Source organism: Tympanuchus pallidicinctus, unplaced genomic scaffold, assembly GCF_026119805.1.
Source record: "Tympanuchus pallidicinctus isolate F22 unplaced genomic scaffold, pur_lepc_1.0 scaffold16, whole genome shotgun sequence".
NCBI lineage: Eukaryota > Metazoa > Chordata > Aves > Galliformes > Phasianidae > Tympanuchus > Tympanuchus pallidicinctus.
Window position 1 is genome coordinate 6,773,546 of NW_026294679.1, and position 19,107 is coordinate 6,792,652.

Consider the following 19,107-nt stretch of genomic DNA (forward strand, 5'->3'; position numbering starts at 1 on the left):
ATAATTTTAGAACATTGCTAGCCTCAAGATGCATCTTTAATTAAGCTCACGGGCTTTCATCTTGCTACTACTTGTTTAATTAAATGTAGGCATTTGTAAGTATATTCAGAAGAAAAAAACCCACTCTACTATGAAAACAATAGGTTTATGTGTGAACTTTCTTAGTTTTGATGAGATGATGATGTGTGTAAATGCACTTGGAAACAAACAGCGTATCTGCATAGGCTGCTGTTATTCTCCCATCTCCAACAGAACTGAGAAGAAAATCTGTCTCAGCCTGTTTACGAGGGATACAAGTTTCTAAGCACTTGAACTGTCTGCCAGGATTTTTCTCAGTGCTGCTGATTTCATTCCTCAAGGAAAAGAAAGTAGAAAAAATGGGAAATGGAAATTTGCCAAGGTTTTCTGCTCAGTCTAGTTAAGCATCAGTATTTTCAAAGAGAAATAACCATGGTTCGCCCATCCTGAATGGCTTCAGTGACGCTGAGAAGATCAGAGGAACTGCCCAAAACTAAAGCCATGTTTTATGCAAGAAGATTCAGAGAGCTGTAGTCTATGTGTTGTTGTCTAGTGGCTGATGTACTCTGCTATATTCCAGAGGACTGGCATTTAACTACTGCTGTGCAAATATAGTACACTGTCTGTACAATTGCTGTCTCAGCAACACTGTACTGGCTGTAGGCCAAGAGAAGTGAATGTGATTTATATTGTTAATACGGGTGATTGGTGTTTCACAACCAGACATTGAAGTCAATGCAGTGTGAGTGTCCCAGCAGGCAGGGAGTAGTGATGTGGTCAGTCGCCGTCTGAATTCCTGGCAGTGGTAGCGCTTTTTGCCTGATCAGGAGTGTTAATGATGAAAAAAAAAATACCGATTTTGGTAATTGTTGTAATTTTGGTTATATGCTCTTGCTTCATCCCTTCTCTGAGTTTACCCAGTGCCTCTTGAGCAGCATTATTGGTGCTGGATGGCTGTGATTCCCCACTCCACATTGGGCTGCAGTACAGTAGCGCCTGTGTCTGTGCATGTGTGTGTATGGAGTGACTCTGAATAAATTAAGCTATTTAAATGTGAATGATGTTGTCATTCACCTCAGCCTCAGTCCTCATTCATTAGGATGTTTTCTCTTTCACTTGTTTTTGCATTACTCCTAGGTACATTTTGCATTCATGCATTTGTAAACAAGTACATTAAATAAAAGCCCATGAATTTTACGTGTATTTTAAGGTAAATATGCAGTCAAGGAGAGTGTATGCTGATGTCCAGTTTCTGATAGCACATACTCAAATACTTAAGTTGATTTAAATGGGTCTAAAAGACAGGCTGAATTGGGGCATAAAACCTGAATCCAGAATTTATTGAACCTTGATCCAGAGTCTATTGAATAAAATGGAAGTTGAAGCACAGTGTTTTGTGGACTTTGGACCATACTCCATGTAACAGGGAGGCTGTAATTCAAAAAAAGAGGCATGATTGCCATGAAGTTAAAGACATTATATTTCCTGCTTTTTTTTTTTTTTCCTCCAGGAAGAACTACATTGTTTACATATGAAAAAATAGAAGCGTTAGAGATGTGTTAAAGATGGTAATGGTAAACCTGACTAGCTCAGGGAGAAACCTGAGCAGAGAACTGGGTGAAAATACAGAAGGCAAAACAGAAGGGAGCTGGGTGTCACACCCCCTATGTGGCGTAAATGGAAGTGAAAGGGACTCAGAGTAGACAGTAGGGAATGTTGTGGTCTAAATTATTAAATAACATAATGATTTCTAGTTAATAAACCCCCAGTTGCACGTGACGTACATCATACACAGCTGCCTTACCTTCACTTTGTACTGCTTTATCTTCTGCACACACAGTAGGATAGTGACCATTATTAACATTATTAAATCTGTAAGTCAGTATCATTTAAGTTACTTATTTCCAAAGTATCCTATTTCCTCTGTTCCATTAAGTGCACCTGCCTCAGTGCACACTTCTCCTTGATCACTGGCTTTTGAAGTATCAGCAATGAGTCTTAAGACCAAGGGAGCAGCAGCTCAGTGGTTGCAGCTTATGTAAGCTTCCTGAAGCTGATCCAGTGACCCCATGAACAGACGAGAGTTAGCAGGGCTGCTGTCTTCCCATTGTGCTGCATTTATTTCTATTCAACAGGGTTGCATTGGGACCAACTGGTAGAGAAAAGAAGAGCAGCTGGTGGTGGATTAACGGGATGAGGTTATTGTTTGGTAGGTAGGACAGATAACTACCCCAAATGGTTTTCAGTAGCAACAGGGAAAGGCGGGTGAATCGGTGTCCCCGCAGCTGCTGTGACTTTTGCTTTTCACTGACTCTATTGCTCTCTCTGCTGCCATGATGGCAACCTTTGCCCCACCCCTACTGCTGCTGACTCTAATTGAGCATCTGCCCTGTTTCTGTTACTGCTGCTTTCACCAATAATACTGATGAGATTTTAGTCTCATCTTTTATTTGTCCTGGTATACTTCTGTCATAACTGCAGGGACATACGTGTCTACTGGATAGGAGTTGCAGGAGAGCTTTAGAGTGGGGTAGAGTTTTTTGCTTGTTGTGCCAGAGTCTTTTCCCAACTTTCCACTTTCCAGTGTTTCCTGATTTATCCCATCAGATACTGTTGTCAGATTCAATTCAATCACTTTTTCAGTCTTCTGTCCTCTCCTGTTTTTCTTTTCAAAAGAATAATACTGTAGAATAAGCAGGATTATTTTTCTCCTAAGGTTTTATATACTTTGACTCCTTTTTTTCAGGTTATAGCCATCAGGAGCAAGCTGCTGTCATAGATAAGCTAATATATACTCCTGCAGTAGACAGTCAATGCGTGTAAACCATCCCTACCTACGCTGGTATTGCTTGAGGCTGGAGTAAGTTATGCTTCAGCAACCCTTGAATTAACAGGTTTTGTCTGTCTGTAGCAATCTCCTGAGTACAACTAGTAGTGGTAACTCTTGTGAATGGGATTTATTAGTAATTTCCATTTTATATAAAATCCAGGGATAAAGCAGAATAAATTTAGATACCTAGAAAACATGATTTATAAAGGAAGAATGAATAGTATGTCAAAAAAGTGCTTAAAAGAGTGAAGCAAAGGGAGGGTGACAGCCTTCAAGAAATTAAAAGCTATTGCTAAGAGAGTAGAAGTAAAGTTGAGAAAGAAATAGTGGGATTGGGTTGCAAGAAGTGATAGGTTGATTAGATATCAGAAAAAAAGTTTAATGGGAAGTATTGGAGATAGCTATTTATAGAGGCTGTGCAGTTGCTGAAAAACAGGTTAGACCATAGAATAAGTGAATAGTTGAGGTAGCAAGAGACTTTTGAACGTCATCCCAATCCTACTCCAATTTCCATTTTCTGTGGAGTTCTTCTGTTCAAAGTATATTTTTCCAATTTAACTGTTAGGATAATGTCAGAGATTGTAAGGAAAGACATGCTGAAGTCAATAAGAATTGACACTGTCCATTGAACCAGTCATATAAACGTAGAAGACAGTCAGGCTTGATTTGTCTTTGGTAAATCTATGCTGACTGTTCTTAATCACCTTTCTTTCATGTGTCTTGAAGGAGGTCTTGTTCCTTAGTCATCCTCATAACTGAAATTAGGCTGATAAACCTGATAATTCTTGTATCTACGTGTTTGCCCTTGAATATATTTATGAAATTAGCTTCTCTTTTAGGAGGAAGTTTTTCACTCAGAGGGTGGTGAAGCACTGGAGCAGGTTGCCCAAGGAGGCTGTGGATGCCCCATCCCTGGAGGCATTCAAGACCAGGCTGGATGTGGCTCTGGGCAGCCTGGTCTGATGGTTGGCGACCTGCCCATAGCAGGGGGTTGAAACCAGATGATCATTGTGGTCCTTTTCAACCCAGGCCATTCTATGATTCAATGACTCTTTTGATTGCCAAGAGATGTGAGAAGGAGTTCAGCTTCATGGTGACATTGGCCAGGCCTTTCAGCACTTCAGTATGCATCCATTCCAGTCCTATGGGTTTGGTTATGGTTAAGAAAGAATCAATCAGGATTTATATGTTTGTAGTTCAAATTGAAGGATTTTTCAGTCCTCTTCCCGTTGCACCAAACAGCATTCATAATCCCATCCCTGACCATTTGGCTCACCTACTGCTCTTTTCATGTTGAGATAGCATGGTTTTGTATGTATTTTTTTTAATGTATTCACATTGCCTATTTTAAGAGCTTTATTGCTTTTATGAAGAAAACAAAACTGAAATATACAGCTTTATTAACAAGATAATTCTTGGCATGTGGTGGAACACTAAAAAAAGGTGTTGGAGAGTTTAAAAATATTGGGCCTCACAACCAACTGTATGCTTACGTTTTACAGCATATATAATGGATAAAATTGAAATAGGACAAGCTATAGGAAAGAAATATTCAGGAGCTTAGTATTTTGTATGGTCAGTGTATAGTTATGTTACTGAAATGATATGTCTAAAAATTCCTCTCACTAATTTGAAATCCAGTTTTAAAGTTTTTTTCTGAAAAATGTTTGGAAGTTTGGCTTGGGCCTTTGTGGAGGTTCATTTCCTTTTAGTAGCTTTTCTTCTTCTATCAGAGATATCTTTCCCATCACGTTGAGCTTAGAAATCATTAAAAAAAAGCCTTAAGTTAGACAAAAAATTTGCATTTTTTCTTATACTTACTAATAAATGTATATGTAAATTTCTTCTGCAATGAGACATGAAACCAAATAGCATTGAAGCATTTTGTATTCATATAAAGGAGTATCTATAAATGTGTCTGTCTGCATATACATATGAAAGATCTAGGCTATCTTTATGTAAGTATACAGTGGGCTTCCAGTGTGTATAATTGTAGGACTCTGATTTGGTGCACCAGTATGTAGAACACAAGACCTCATGGTGATTTTATCTTCAACAACAGGTAGAAAAAAATATTTTATTTGGGGCCAAAAACCTTTCCTCATCTGAAATCTGTTATTATTTCAAGGTTCTGTGTTACAGCTGAAGGCATATCTGGCCCCTTCTTTTCAGTAGCTGGCAATACTTCAGGAAAAAAGCAGTTGTTAGTGAGCAGAGAGAGGATTTTGGAATTTCCTGCACTCCTGCTGTGTGGATTCAAATGCTAAGTTTAAATAATGGATGAACCTAAGATTATTATAATTGATCATTGTATGATTTATATGGAGTAATTATAACTAGGTTGAGAAAGAATTTTCAAAAGCTAGTTTCCTGGTAGCCAGAGCCATTAAATAACAGTGTGCTGCCAAAACAAAAATTAGGTGGGAACGTAGCCATGGAGTTCAGAATGTCTATCCTCCATCTGATTTATAACTCCCCCTATGATGACAATATCAGTGGTATTTTCTTATTAGGAGCAGTAAGAGCTGTTCAAATTGTTTTGCTTTCTAAACAGAGCTTTGCATTGTTTTAAGCTTGATCAAGCGTGATAACTAGAAAACTGCAAAAATCTAATATATAACAAAACTAAAAGGTGTGAGAGGTTGAAAAGGTTAATTAAAAGTCTAATGATGGCACTTACTGAGACAGTCCAATTAATCACTTTATTCCAGCAGTCATGTGATACAGAAACCATTGCTGCAGATAACTGACTGCTAGTCTGTGCATGTGTTATGTTCATTCAAATCTGTTGGGTTTTGGTTTTTTATTGTCCAAACGGAGTGTTAGCTTTTGATTTTATTTATCTCAACGTGATTTTTAAATAGTAGCTAATGTTTACCCCTTAATCCTCACATAATACTGTTCATCTGCACTCACACTGAACAGTAAGGAAGCATTGCCCCCTTGGTACTTGTAGCCTTACAGCCCCGGGGGGGTTGCTCACAGCTTAATGGGATTGTAGGTATAGAAGAAACAAAGCACTGGAAATACATCATTATGTAATATGATCTCTCTGAAACAGTGTATATGACCAACAAAGTGAACTCTCAAGTGTCAACAAGCACATTTAAATGTAATTTTTACCACTTCAACTGGAAAAAGACAAAAAGAACCTTGAAGGATCAATTACAAGGGTCGTAACCTTGTATTATCTGATTTGCTGTAATATTCACACAAGCTTTATTGGAATGGAACATAAATTTGAAAAATAGTGAGATTAGAAAGGATTGCAGTGCTAGAGCAAAGAGCTAGAAGCTTTCTCCTGGCTTATTTTGCTAGGGCAGCACTTTAGAGGGAGCCCATTATAAGCAGGAGAATAGTAGTTATGTTAACACGGTAATTAATCAAGTCCAAGGAAAAGAGGAAACAAGTTGTGAATTCAATTCTGCAGTAATAAAAAGAAATGCTGAAAGTTACCCTGTAAATTGGCATGACTTTGGTAAACAGTCCCTCACTGTGTCTTGAGAACTGCACGCAGTAAATCACTTCTCATGGCAACCGTGTAGGTTTGAATATTTTCACAGTTTTATGCTGTATTTCTGCAAGTGCAAGTTCCTTCCAATTCTGTTAACTTACTATTAAGCTAATAATAAACTACTGAATGGTATAACATGAGAGCATTTGCAGTAACACAGTTCCACTGTGAATGTTTCAAAGGGAAATTAATTAGAAGAACTCAGCTGAAACCGTGGCGATAGCTTTCCTCATCACAAAACCAGCCTCTGACTCGACACAGAGCATGAATTGTATATGGAATGACTGCAGATCTCTGCTCCACAAAGAAGTGTATCCTGTATATGGCCCCAGTCATGTGTAATCCATCCTTAGTGATAGTGCAGTGCAGGTACATTAAGAAGACCTTTACACTCTACAACTCTTTAGTGTAGAACTGAAATCCTTGGTGCAGTAATGTAAGAAACAGTGTCTGGATCTGTTTCCAGCAGCCTCTGTTCAGCAGCCTGTGATTTTGTTCATGCATTTCTGCTTTGGACAGAAGTAAAAGTAGCATTAAAGAACAAAATTCTTGAAACTTAGATTATTGAAAATTCAGAATAACTCCACTGAATAAAATTAAGTGTGCTGGCGTGAGTATAATGCAAATGCCATCCACATGAAAAAAATAGGAATCCTGGCATAACCTTTCACGCATTTGTAGCAGAAAGAAAAGGTGATAGATCAGGATGTTTGTGTGAGTGAAGACAGAATTTAAGCAGCCAACCACAATGTTATTCATGCTGAGGAGCAGGGTTTTCCTCTCCCTCACAGCTCTCCTGGAACAAAATCTTGAATCAGTTCTTTATAGGCTTTCAGAACTTTCCTCTTTCATTAACTGTAGGTTGGAGTAAATGTACCTCTGCTAACCATTTGTGCTTTAGCCAGGAATTATCTGTTTCTTTCCAGAGAAGACAAGTACCAAAGGAGCTCTTCAGTCATTATTTCCCCTCCGTTTCACCAGCACATATCTGGCATAGGAGTTTTCTTTTGTGATCTTTATCATTGCACCAGGAAATGATCAACTAAAGGATCTAACTCTAAATAGACAAGAGTCCTGCTAGGTGTTAGAGCCCAGATCCACTGGTGAACTGGGATGATACAGAACAGCACACACAGCATGTGGCCCTTTTAGAATTAAATATCCATGAATGGGCCAAGACATGGGTTTATGCATGTAAAAGTCAGGAGTCCCTGCTTCTGGGTGGTAGCTAACATTTCTGGTACAATGCACAGAATCCTGTCCCTAGAGTGTTAAAGGTCAGATTGGATGGGACCCAGGGCAGCCTGGTCTAGTATTAAATGGGGAGGTTGCTGGCCCTGCATGTAGCAGGGGATTGGAGATTCATGATTCTTGAGGTCCTTTCCAACCCGGGCTGTTCTGTGATTCTGTGATTCTGTGATCCTTGAGAAGTTAACAGGATATTTTGTATAAAACAACATCGACAACAACAAAATTGCACAGTAAATGTCTAGATAGACAACAGGAAATACAGAAACTGTGATGTGTTGGAAGTCCTTGGACCTGAGGAGCTGGATTTGGAGCCTCGGGCAGCAGGTGCATCCATCTGTGCAGCAAGCAGTGTCTGCTCTTGGGAGCAGGCAGCTTACTGGGGGAACTGAACAGGATTCAGTCTGCTTTAACAGGGCACCTAGCAGAAGATGTCAGGGTGCTTTATTCATTGAGGCAGTGATCAGAGCAGTCTTTGAGGAAGCAGGAGGCCTGTGCTCTGTAGATTTTCACATAGCCTTGGAGGAGAACCTGTGGGCTAGAAAGAGGATGAATTGTGCTATAGAAAGGATTACTTTGTCTTTTTAAGGGATTAGATGAAAAGAATACAAGCAGGATCACATCTCTGCAGCCTTGCAATTAAGGCAGTCATCTTCAGGGAGGGAGTCTGGGTTTCCAGTCATTGTATTTGTAAGAGAAGTAACTCTTGTGGGCGCTGGCCAGAGCCAGCAATCTGTCTCCCAAGGAGAGCTCTTCCTCTGAGGCTGAAGCATCATGCTGTCTCTGGTGTTAGCAGAATGCGCTGTTTCCTGTGCACCTTTCTGAGAATACCCCAAAGTTAGGTGGTTTGAGAATATTTATGGGAAATGAGAAGAGTGGTTCTGATTACCTACGTGACGGATGGCAAGGTCTGCCAGATCCCGACTTATGGTGCACCAGTGAACTCTCATAAAAACGAAGTCTGGGTCTTTCTGAAGAAAGACTTTAGGCACAGCAGTTGTCCAGTGGCATGGTAGCTGAGTGATGAACACTTTGTAATTGTGTTTTGATTCACTCTAAGCTATGTTAATGCTCATGAGCTCTGCAGGGGTTTGATTTGGGATTAGAAATAATTTGTCCATGAAAAGGACAGTTTATTTGAATCTAGTGAGACACAGATAACAATATTGCCCATGTTTTGCTTATTTGTTTAATCTGCTTTTGTTACAAAGCCCAGGTGCTTTGGTGAACCCCATAGCAGTGCTCCCATTAAATTGGGATCATGGTTCTCCTCCATATCCAGGTCAGGTTTTGGTTCCTCTGGGTGACATTCTGCATCTGCTTTAGAGTAGACCCATACTCATATCGTCACCTCTATCCCTTTGCAATTTTGTCTTCCATCACATTAACTTTTACTTCTCTCTTTACAGCACTCCCTTCTCTAAATATCCCAAAAAGCCTACTAATACTAATTACTTGCAAATAGTAATTGTAATTTTAAAAGCAACCTCAGTAAATAGCTTTTTATGTACTGTAAGAAAATTGAAAGCTATGTCTATTCTGCTGTTTAATATGAATGCTGTAGAACAAGTAATAGTCTTCCATCTTACCATGTAACGGGGACATGAATAAGCTCCTAGTATCCTCTGAGAATCCCTTTGTGTGCAGTGTACCATGGGGTTGAGGAGAGAGCCAAAGGCTTAGTAGGTGCAGAACTGAAATAGAAATGGAAATGCAGGAGAGATGAAAGATCTTGAAAGAGAGCAAATCATAAGGAAGATCAGACAGGGCAGAGGAAGCCCTCTTTAAAAGTTTAGGAACATCTCTGGTTAAAAGCATTTGGCTTCTTTCTGTTGTTTTATACAGGTCTGCATGAGGGCTTGAGTTCAGAACTGCTGCAGTCATAGAAATGATGCGCCAGGGTAGGAAGTTTCAGGGGGCAAGAAATGTTGAAGTGGTTGCAGCTTGTACTATAATGCAGGGCCCATCATTAAAATATATCAGAAAACATCTCACCTTGTGTGTGAATTTTCAAGGCACAGTTGGCTGGGAAATGGTGGTCCACATGGGTGTAAGTTAGGATTTCTCAGCCCCTTGTTGCTGCCCCAGAGCTTCTGCGCTCATTATACAGCAAGCTCTCACACAGGAGGACTGTTTGGGCATCCTTACTCGTTGTTTGTGGGCGGCTGCTTTCCCACCCAAGCTCCTGGCTCTGGCTGTTGTGCTGTGACTCCTGCTTGCACTGCAGCAGGCTGGTGCCCTGAGCTGCTATTGCTAATGGCTCTGGTGATTTCTGGGATGAGCATTGCTGGCTGCGTGTGCAGACCAGTGCCTCACGCACACCCACGTGGCATCACTTACAAGGCTGGAAGTGGCTTACCTGAGAGTCTGCAGAGATTTGGCAGGAGCTGAGAGCTGCGTGATTTGGCACAGATTTCCACAAAGGCAAAGCTGACCTGGGAGGGAGAAAACTGTGGGTGGGGAAATGCAGCAGGCAGGAAGCTTCGCTTGTCCCAGGTTGTGGTCTGACTGCCTTCCATCCTTACCCGAATGCCCCAGGAGAGGAGGAACTGAAAAAAAGATCTTACATGGAATTTTCCCGAGGGACACTGGCAGGAAAAGAAGCTCTGGATTAGATCCATTAGCTCCTAACTTAGTCAGAACCTAGTGAGAGCCAAACTTCTGCCTGTCTTAATAATTTAAGCTTTTCAGAACAGAAGCTGGGTGAAATTTTGACTTTATATATTACTGCTGTGTAAGTAATCCTCAGCAACATTCTCAATCCTTTTAACTGTTTGTAGTTACCGCAGGATTTAAGAATAATCACACTGTACTTCTTGAATAAAAATAAAGCAGAAAAATGTGTTCTGGATGGTAAGTTGTGTTAAAACATGATTTAAAAGCTTGGGAGAAGCTGGCACTAATGAGAAGTTTAGACAGTCTCATTTAATTCAAGTGCAGTTGGTGTAGATTTCTTATGTGCTTTGCATTAGTCTTGGTTTTAAAAGATAGAAATAAACTGTATAATGTGATGATAAATACACCACAAACAATAGCTGGAGACATATGGATCAAAATAGAGGAAGCAAGTGGCAAGTTATAGCCAAGGGTAGTTAAAAACAAACAAAAAACAGAGAACATGATCAATGCTCAGAGTTCACACGGGAATGCAATTCTTGGGTATAAGTTATATGAAAGATATGACTGAGCACTGCTGTTCTGTCTGAACACTTTGCCAGTAATTCAGCTTTCCTGCAAGGTAACATTCGCTGCTGTTGGTGCTTTCAGTGAATTTGGCTTATGCTCTATTTTTCTGAATGCTTCATTAACCTGTCCTTTCTGATTTCTGAGGTATTCATATTCACAGCACTTTTAAATTTTGTAGCAGCATTTGCTACTTAATTCAACCTTTATTGGGAAATGTGTATATGATTATTAGTAATAAGTGCTTTATTACATCTTGGTTTTTTTTTTTCTTTTTTTGTAAATAATGCTGTATAGTGTATCACACGGTAAGTTGATGTCTGTTTGCATTGATATGCACCATCTAGAGCTCTTCCACAGAATCTGATTTTAAAGAGTGGAATTCAGCGGTTTGACTCCCAGGCACAAACAACCATGTAATTACTCTGCAATCACACAGTAATTAGCGTGTACTATTCATATATTGCATAATTATATGCCCTGCAGATTACATAGTAATTATATTTGTACCAAACATATAATTCTATATACTGTATCGCAGGAAAGAAACTTGGAGAGTTCATGGTTAATATTATAGTTATAAGTTAATAGAATGCAATTATATAAAAAATCTTACAATCTTATCGGAGGGTTGTATTTGGACATCCCATCTCTTCTGCATCTGGTTTGACTTAAACTGGTAGACACTACTATAAGGAATTCTTGGCTGTTAATTTATAGTCAAATGTAGTATGTTTATAATGTAACGTGTGGAGATAAGCAGAAACGCACAGCTGCTTGTGCAGGAAGCTGGGTGTGGGAAGGATTGGTGAGAATATTAAATACTTAAATGACAAATGTATGAACACACTGAATGTAGTTAGAACGTGTTGTTAGAGTGAAAAACAAATGTTATGGATTTTCCTTAAGTGTTGGGTTGTTTCTGGCTGGCTGAGATGCATGGGATGGTAGCAGGTAATTTATACACATAGTGGCACCCATGGCCATAATCTCAGGCACCACTGGTTCAAGGGAATGCAGCAGCTCTGTGCACTGTGGGACAGCAGCTTAGCTGAGGAAAGAGGAGAAATTGGTGTCCTGGTCTGAGAATGAGGCAGAACGGTGAGAGAATGGAGAGGAATGGCATTGAGTTGTACCTTTGGCCATTCCTCCTAAAAGATTGATGCAATGTTTTTGATATTTTGTTCAGCTTGCAAATTCTGTAGCAGGGGAAAATTGATGCATCTTCTTGGTTCTGTGGCATTGGCATTCCCATTATCCAAAGCAACATTATGATTATTCTTAATTGAATTTTGCGCTCTAATGCCAGTTGCCTTCGTTTTCAAGCTAAGCATATGTTGGATTTTAATATGTGGATAATGTATTGCAAAATTAAATGTGTAATTATAATCTTTTATCTGAGTTTAATTTATTTTTCTCTAACTTATATTGTGTGCATGTGCATGCATGTGTACAAGGGAAAGTGAATCCTGGTATTAAAATGTTTCTTTCACTGTGACTTGTTAATTCTGTGTCAGATTTAAAACTCACAGCTTCATAAAACTCAGTGTTCAGGTGGCACCTACAGATCTCATGAAAGGCTCTTGGTCAGAGCCCAGAGGTCACAGGCTTGGTGGGTTGCCTCGGAGCCGCTGGAATAGTGAGGCTCCACTGCTTGCCTTGTGCTTGTGCTGCTGTCTGTGTTGGCTACTTTTATACCTCAGAAACTGTGGTAGCAGGCATGTGGCTTTTACATTCTGCAGAGTACATAAATTACATTTAAATGTTGTTTCTTGATGTAGACACAGAATATCAGTTATACTGTTGAAGGAAAAAAAGTAAGAGAGTAACTTTTTTCCAAGCCCAGGCTTAAGAGTCCTGCTGAGTTCTTGTGCAATGGGCCACATGTATCTCTCCCAGTTTACCAGTATAATTGCATTTAAGTGAGGACAAGTCTTACCCAATTTCCATCCTGCATGTCAGCTGCAAAGAAGATGAAGTGCAGCCTCCTGGTGTAGTCGATCTCTAGCTAAGCCATCATCATTTAATGGTTGGACTAGATGAACCTAGTGTCTTTTCCAATTTCAGCGATTCTATGATTCTGCCCTTAGAAACATAAGCAATGGTCACAGGTTCTGGCACTGCACGTTTTGCATGTATCAAATATATAATCAGGATCTCGTTAACACAATGAAATAAACACAAGCGTCAAAACACGATATGAATGTGACACGTTTCTTACTGCTGTTGTGTTGTTTTTTCTAGTGGAGCCAGTACTTTCAAAGGGGAACAACTGCTTGGATGCAGCAAAAGCTTGTAACCTAAATGATACCTGCAAGAGGTTCAGATCTGCTTACATAACCCCCTGCACCAGCAGCACGTCTAATGAAATCTGTAACAAGCGGAAGTGTCATAAGGCCCTCCGGCTATTTTTTGACAAAGTTCCCCCAAAGCACAGCTACGGGATGCTCTTCTGCTCCTGTCGAGACGTAGCCTGTACAGAAAGGAGGCGGCAGACTATTGTTCCTGTGTGTTCATATGAGGACAGGGAGAAACCAAACTGCCTGAATTTACAAGAATCCTGCAAGAAGAATTACATCTGCAGGTAAGATAGCACATGGCAGGGGAGTGATTAATGAGGTGCCAGAGAGAACTTTTTGGTACTGCTGGATTTGCCAGGAGTAAGGGTTAGAATGTCCACTAGGCAATAGGAGTTGGGGAAAGCAGCAAAAGTCTCTGACATCCTTAACAGAGTAACAAAAGCCTGCATCTGGTTACCGTGTGTGCCTTCTTCAAGCTGCTCACAGCTATTCCCTCTCGTTATGGAAGAATCGTTAAATGCTTGGTTTAATTTTCACAGATTTCTGTTGGAAACATTTTAATTAATTAGGTGTCTCTATGAAATGATATCTCAAAGTTATTTTTATGTCCCATTAGCAGCCAGGTGGAAATAGAATTATTCATTATAATGGGATTTATTGTCATTGTTACCTAGCCTGTAAGCTTGAATAACAGTGGATGCAAGCCACATGGTGGACTTTGTGTGTGGTCGGAATACACAGTTTCCATGCAGGCTTTTGCTTCATAGGAAGAAAAGGGGATTGCATCCCACTGTCTTTTCATTGCTATTTTAGGCTTGGAATTGTTTTCTCTGCCCTCTTCTGGCAAAAAGGCTGGGCTGATGTAACTGGAGGGTCATTGATTTAGTGACCCGATCCCCAGTCTCTTCCCTTGGTGAGCTCAGCACAGAGTGTTGCTTTGCACGACAAACTGGCTCCTTCCGCTGTCAGCAACTTCTCTACAGGTTATTGCATGGTGCTTGCTCAGTGGCGTACAGATCCTCCTCTGCCCTTAGGAAATGCTTTACTCCTGCTTAGCATTGTGTATGTTTATGTAAGAATGCTGTTCCAATGCTGTGTTTATGAAGTCATGCCCAAGAATCTTAGTCGTTTCTAATGTGTGTATTCTTTGTACGTAGTTCACCAAAGCCTTCAAATTAGCAAGTGAGGAAATAAACACTATTGTTAAATGTCAAGGACACCAAAGATATGTGCATATATGCCTTAAATAAGTACTTTCATGTGTCTGATAAAATATTTACTTTGTTGTTTACGTATGAGCCCTCCTCCAGTGATCCTAAACCCGTGACCTGAGCACCACATGTGCCTGAGGTTCTGGCAGGGGAGGAGCAACAGAGCTCTGCTCTGCCCTATGGCTCAGGGATGGCAGGTGCCACTGCTGTGCTGACAGACTGGAGTAGCTTTATGTTGGGGCAGGATTTTCACTGCAGCCCAGTGAGGCACATTCAACACCTTGATGGCTATTGCAGTTTGTGAGAGCTGGATGCTGGTTCTGGAGTCAGAACCACTTGTTTTCCGTTTCCATGTTGTGTCGTCAGTCTTTTTGTTTGCATAAATTGTTAGACCTAGATTGTCTTACTTAACACAGGCCCTGTTAAATAGCAGAGTTACAGCATCTTTGCTGTGCTTCCTGCCAAAATTCCAGTGTTATGGTACTAATGAGATGGGGAGAGGGCTTTATTGGGACACTTTTTCCTGTTTTTCAGGCTGTGCTCAGAAATTGCTTGGTTAAATGAATGCCATTACTTCTCTTATGACTGCGTTTTTCTTTGGTCAGCTTTAATCTAATGTTTTATCAGCAGCAAAGTTTTTAATAGCATTTTGTTTAATCTGACTTCATGGGCCTGGTGTCGTGCTTTCTCCATTTCAGCTGCAGAAAAAACCTTGGTAAAATGTCTGTTCCTGTTGCCCAGAGTTGCAGCCGTTGCTGGGCTGGAAATGGATTTCTTTAGATTTTCTTCCTGTTGATGCTTTTCTTTAAACTGCCAAATTAAAATGTTTGGACTCATGGGCGGGCAAACTTTGTGGGTCTGGGGCAGGGTCAGCAAAAAACACCACTTGATCCTGCACCTGGGGTGCAGCAAATGTTACAGGATGCTGACAGTCATCCCCTATTAATGCCTCGTGGGCTGTTTGAACTGCTAGCAAGGTTAGTTCCTTTCCTCTCTCCTGTCCAGGAAAGGGGAAATCAGCAGTAGAGTTATTCCATTTCATCCAAAACACAGTGAAAGGCATTTTCTTTGAATTGTTGTGCACTTAGAAGGAGGTGGTATGGTTTGTTGCCAGTGATTTACAGGAAAACAGCGGCTTGGGCAGGAGAGGAAAGAAAGGGAAGTAGAGATGACATCCCTGCCTTGCTATTGAAAGTTTTGGCATTGATAAATATCAGTCTGCATAGTAATTCCAGACATGTTTAGAATAATTAAAAGCAGTAGTCACAAGACATATAATTCTACCTCCGTTAACTTCTTGTTCATTTTGAAATCAGTATCTAACTACTGTGAAATCAAGTCATTTAGAAACTTATTTGTGTGCCTGTTACATGTACTGGAGCTTCTTCATAATGCCAAGTAAGACAAGGGCAAATATGTATTTCAACATTCAGTTTGGGATGCTTTTCAGAGCTTTGTTTTGGATGCACAGAATCACAGGATCACAGGGGTTGGAATGGACCTTGGGGATCATCCAATCCAACATGCTAAAGCATCGTTCCCTAGAGCAGGTTACAAAGGAAAGCATCCAGGTCGATATTGAATATCTTCAGAAAAGGAGACTCCACAACTGCTCTGTGCAGCCTGTTCCAGTGCTATCACCCTCAAAGTAAAGAATTTTTTCCTCATGTTCATATGGAACGTCCTGTGTCCCAGTGTGTCCCTGCTGCATCTTGTCCTGCTGCTGGGCACTCACTGAAAAAGCCTGGCCACTCCACTTCACTTCCACCCTTCAGTTATTGATAAGCATTGATAAGATCCTCTCTCAGTCTTCTCCGGGCTGAACAACCCCAGGTCTCCCAGCCTTTCCTCATAGGGAGATGCTTCAGGCCCTTTGTCATCTTTGTGGCACTGCACTGGATTCTCTCTAGAAGTTCTCTGTCTTTCTTGAACTGAGGAGCCCAGAACTGCACACCGTAAATATCACTGAATCATAATGTCACTGGATCATAATCTCATCGAATCTGCTTTTGAAACAGAATTAAAATGAGTGAAGCAATTCAGCCAAACTGTGGCTACCACTCAGACATGTTTATTCTTTTGTTTTCTCTTCTATTCATTCATCTTCTGTTATATAATGTGAACTCTTAATCGAGGGGAAAAAAAGGGACCGGAAAAGTCAGGAAATGCAAATAAGTTCTGACTTACATAAATAGTTCTAATTTTTCAACTTCATCAAAATACTGAATGGTTCATTTTCATTATCATTCTTATGCTTGCTTCTCCTCATTTCCAAGTCCATATCCCACTCTAAAGTGGATTTGAGGCTTTCAGGCGCACCTTTCATGTATACCTGTCAATTCTAACTGAAAAGAAAGAAAAAACAACTGAAAGAAAAAACCAGAAAGAAGCCATTAGAATTCATTTTATTATGAATATAAACAAAACTTGTAAGGAAAGTCATTTAACTGTCAAAAACTTTCCCCAGTTGTCCTGGAAAAGCTCAAACCCCTGAGAAACTTCCTATTTCGAGTGCTTCAGCCACCAGTTAAATTCCATAAGGTTGACTGGCATGTTTTAGAAATATCATTCTGTTGTGAAAACAGAACAGCGTGTTTCATTTTTGCCAGTATCACTTTGACAATATTTTAAAATTCTAATTCCTTTGTGCTACAGAAATGTGAGTCATTAGTTTGGCTTTTGTTTTTTTAGTAATCAGTGTTTTGAATTTGCATACGTCCTCTATCTTCTGGATAAGTTCATCAGGAACTGAGCAGAATGATAACAATACAGACATGACTTACTGAAAAACAGAAAATTAGAAGAGTATCAATTCAGTCACTTGCTGTAAAGATCTGAAAGGAAAGGTATTTATTTTCTTTGTAGACTTTTTAGAATGTTTTTTTTTTTCCCCCTCTTAATTAAGATCTAATTGTAGAAAGTAAGGTTCTTGTCCTTCAGCACTGCTGTACTCAAAATGGTGGTGAAACAGTCAAAAAGTTGTTCTTGACCAATTTCCAAATAAAACTACAATAAAATTATTTTTGACACTCAGTGTACACAGGGCCAAATTTTTATATGTGCTTTCATTACCATTCATTGGCATGTGCTCACCCCTGGTACAATCATTTGGGGGTACTGCTGTCAGCTGTTTCTGGTCACCTTTCCTGTTCAGTCTTTGGTGCAAGAACCATTCAGTTCTGCTTGGAAGATGTCTGCGTGTGCAGGTAGAAGAACCTTGTGTGTAGATCCACAGACATTTTTATCAGTGCACAAAATAGGTCGTTCATCGTAAAAGCCAGAATAAAAGCTCAATTTACCGTGTTTCTTAAAAACATACAAAACTTGCCAACAAAATCATTTACCTTCTTTGCATTCTGTTGACATTTTTAATGATAATTTGCTATGAAAAAGGAGCGTATATATCTCTGCTCATTTTCCATAAGGCATGTGCAAATCAGTGAGTGCTTCATGCTAGTACCTGTTTGTGGCTTCTCTGCAAGTGAACGGTGGGTGTTTCTGTAGCTGGTTACACTCTGCAAACCTTTATGGGTAAAGAGAGGGGTTGGTCAAACACTGTAGGGAAGTTTATGAAGAGGTATGTCCTGCTGTAGAAGAGAGGAACCCAGACTCTCATGTCAGTAGGGAATTGTCTCCAGTTGCATTGTTAACAGGTGGCAGGGAACAGGGCACTCAAGGGATGTGTGGAAGAGAGAAGAGAGGTGGAACAGAAATAGGCTCTTTTCTTCAAATTTTCTTTTTCTCAGACTTCGCTTTCATTTTTCCTGCTTCCTCTCTTTCTTTACTGTCATGCTTCTTCCCATTGCTTAGCCTCCTTTCATCTCCTTTTCTCAGGTCTCTCATCATTATCTGACTTTTGCTGCCTCTCTGCCACGTTTGAACCCTCTCCATTACAGCTGCTTACAGTTCCTCCTCACATCTCTTCTGTGTGCTGCTCTTTTCCTCCCTCAATATCCTGCCTCAGTCCAGCGATCATCTGTGATTCAGAAAATGGAAGGGAAACATTGATGCTCCTTCCCACTTGAGCCCTGTGGCTTCTGCTGGTCACAAGGCAGTTGGCCAGCAGCTGGGCTGGACTACTTGGTCTCCAACTGGCTCTCAGTGCAGGGGTTCCAACACTCGCTGAGCACTGTCGTGAAGGATACAGTGGCAGTGGTGCAATTGTAACAGAATAGGGTTTGCATCCCTCTGGGGTGTTTGTATCAGTTGGGCACTCCAAGCTGTCTGACATCTCATTGAGATTAGTGTTTGCTGTCGGTATGCAAAAGCAGGACAACATGTAGTTTTCATAATGCTACTAAGGACATTAGAACAGGGATGCTTTTGATTTCTAGAGATGTGCAGGCTGTGTCTGTGTCATATATACAGGGAATGGGCAAGAAATCCATTCCCATAGCTGCCTGGCTAACCCTGCTCTTGATGCAGGATGTCTACAGTGTAACATGGTTTGCCTGGGATGGGGCTACCAGCAAATCCCTCTGCTCTCTGAGTACAGTGTTGATGCTTGTCTAGGAAAGGCTCCTGGTTGCACGTGACCAAGTGAGAGAGGAAGAAATGGCAAATCTGGTTTTCAGACCATATACTGCAGCATGCCTACAAGCTTACCTCACATCTGGAACCCAGCCTGTGCTTGGAGAAGAATGATTTATACATATATATTTCATGAATATATATATATATATATTTGCATATATATGCATATATATATATATATATGCATCTATATATGCATGTACGTGTGTATATATTTATGTATATATATGTATATGTATGTATTGCTGGAGGTACCATAGTTACAGAAAA

General features: G+C 40.3%; 1 protein-coding gene across 1 annotated transcript in view; it reads left to right on the forward strand.

Annotated features, from left to right (window-relative positions):
* Positions 1-19,107, forward strand: part of GFRA1 (GDNF family receptor alpha 1) — a 142,430-nt gene that overhangs the window by 72,252 nt on the left and 51,071 nt on the right. Inside the window, exon 4 of the mRNA XM_052678083.1 lies at positions 13,038-13,377. Coding sequence (XP_052534043.1) covers positions 13,038-13,377 — 340 coding nt within the window. The remainder of the gene's footprint in view (positions 1-13,037; positions 13,378-19,107) is intronic.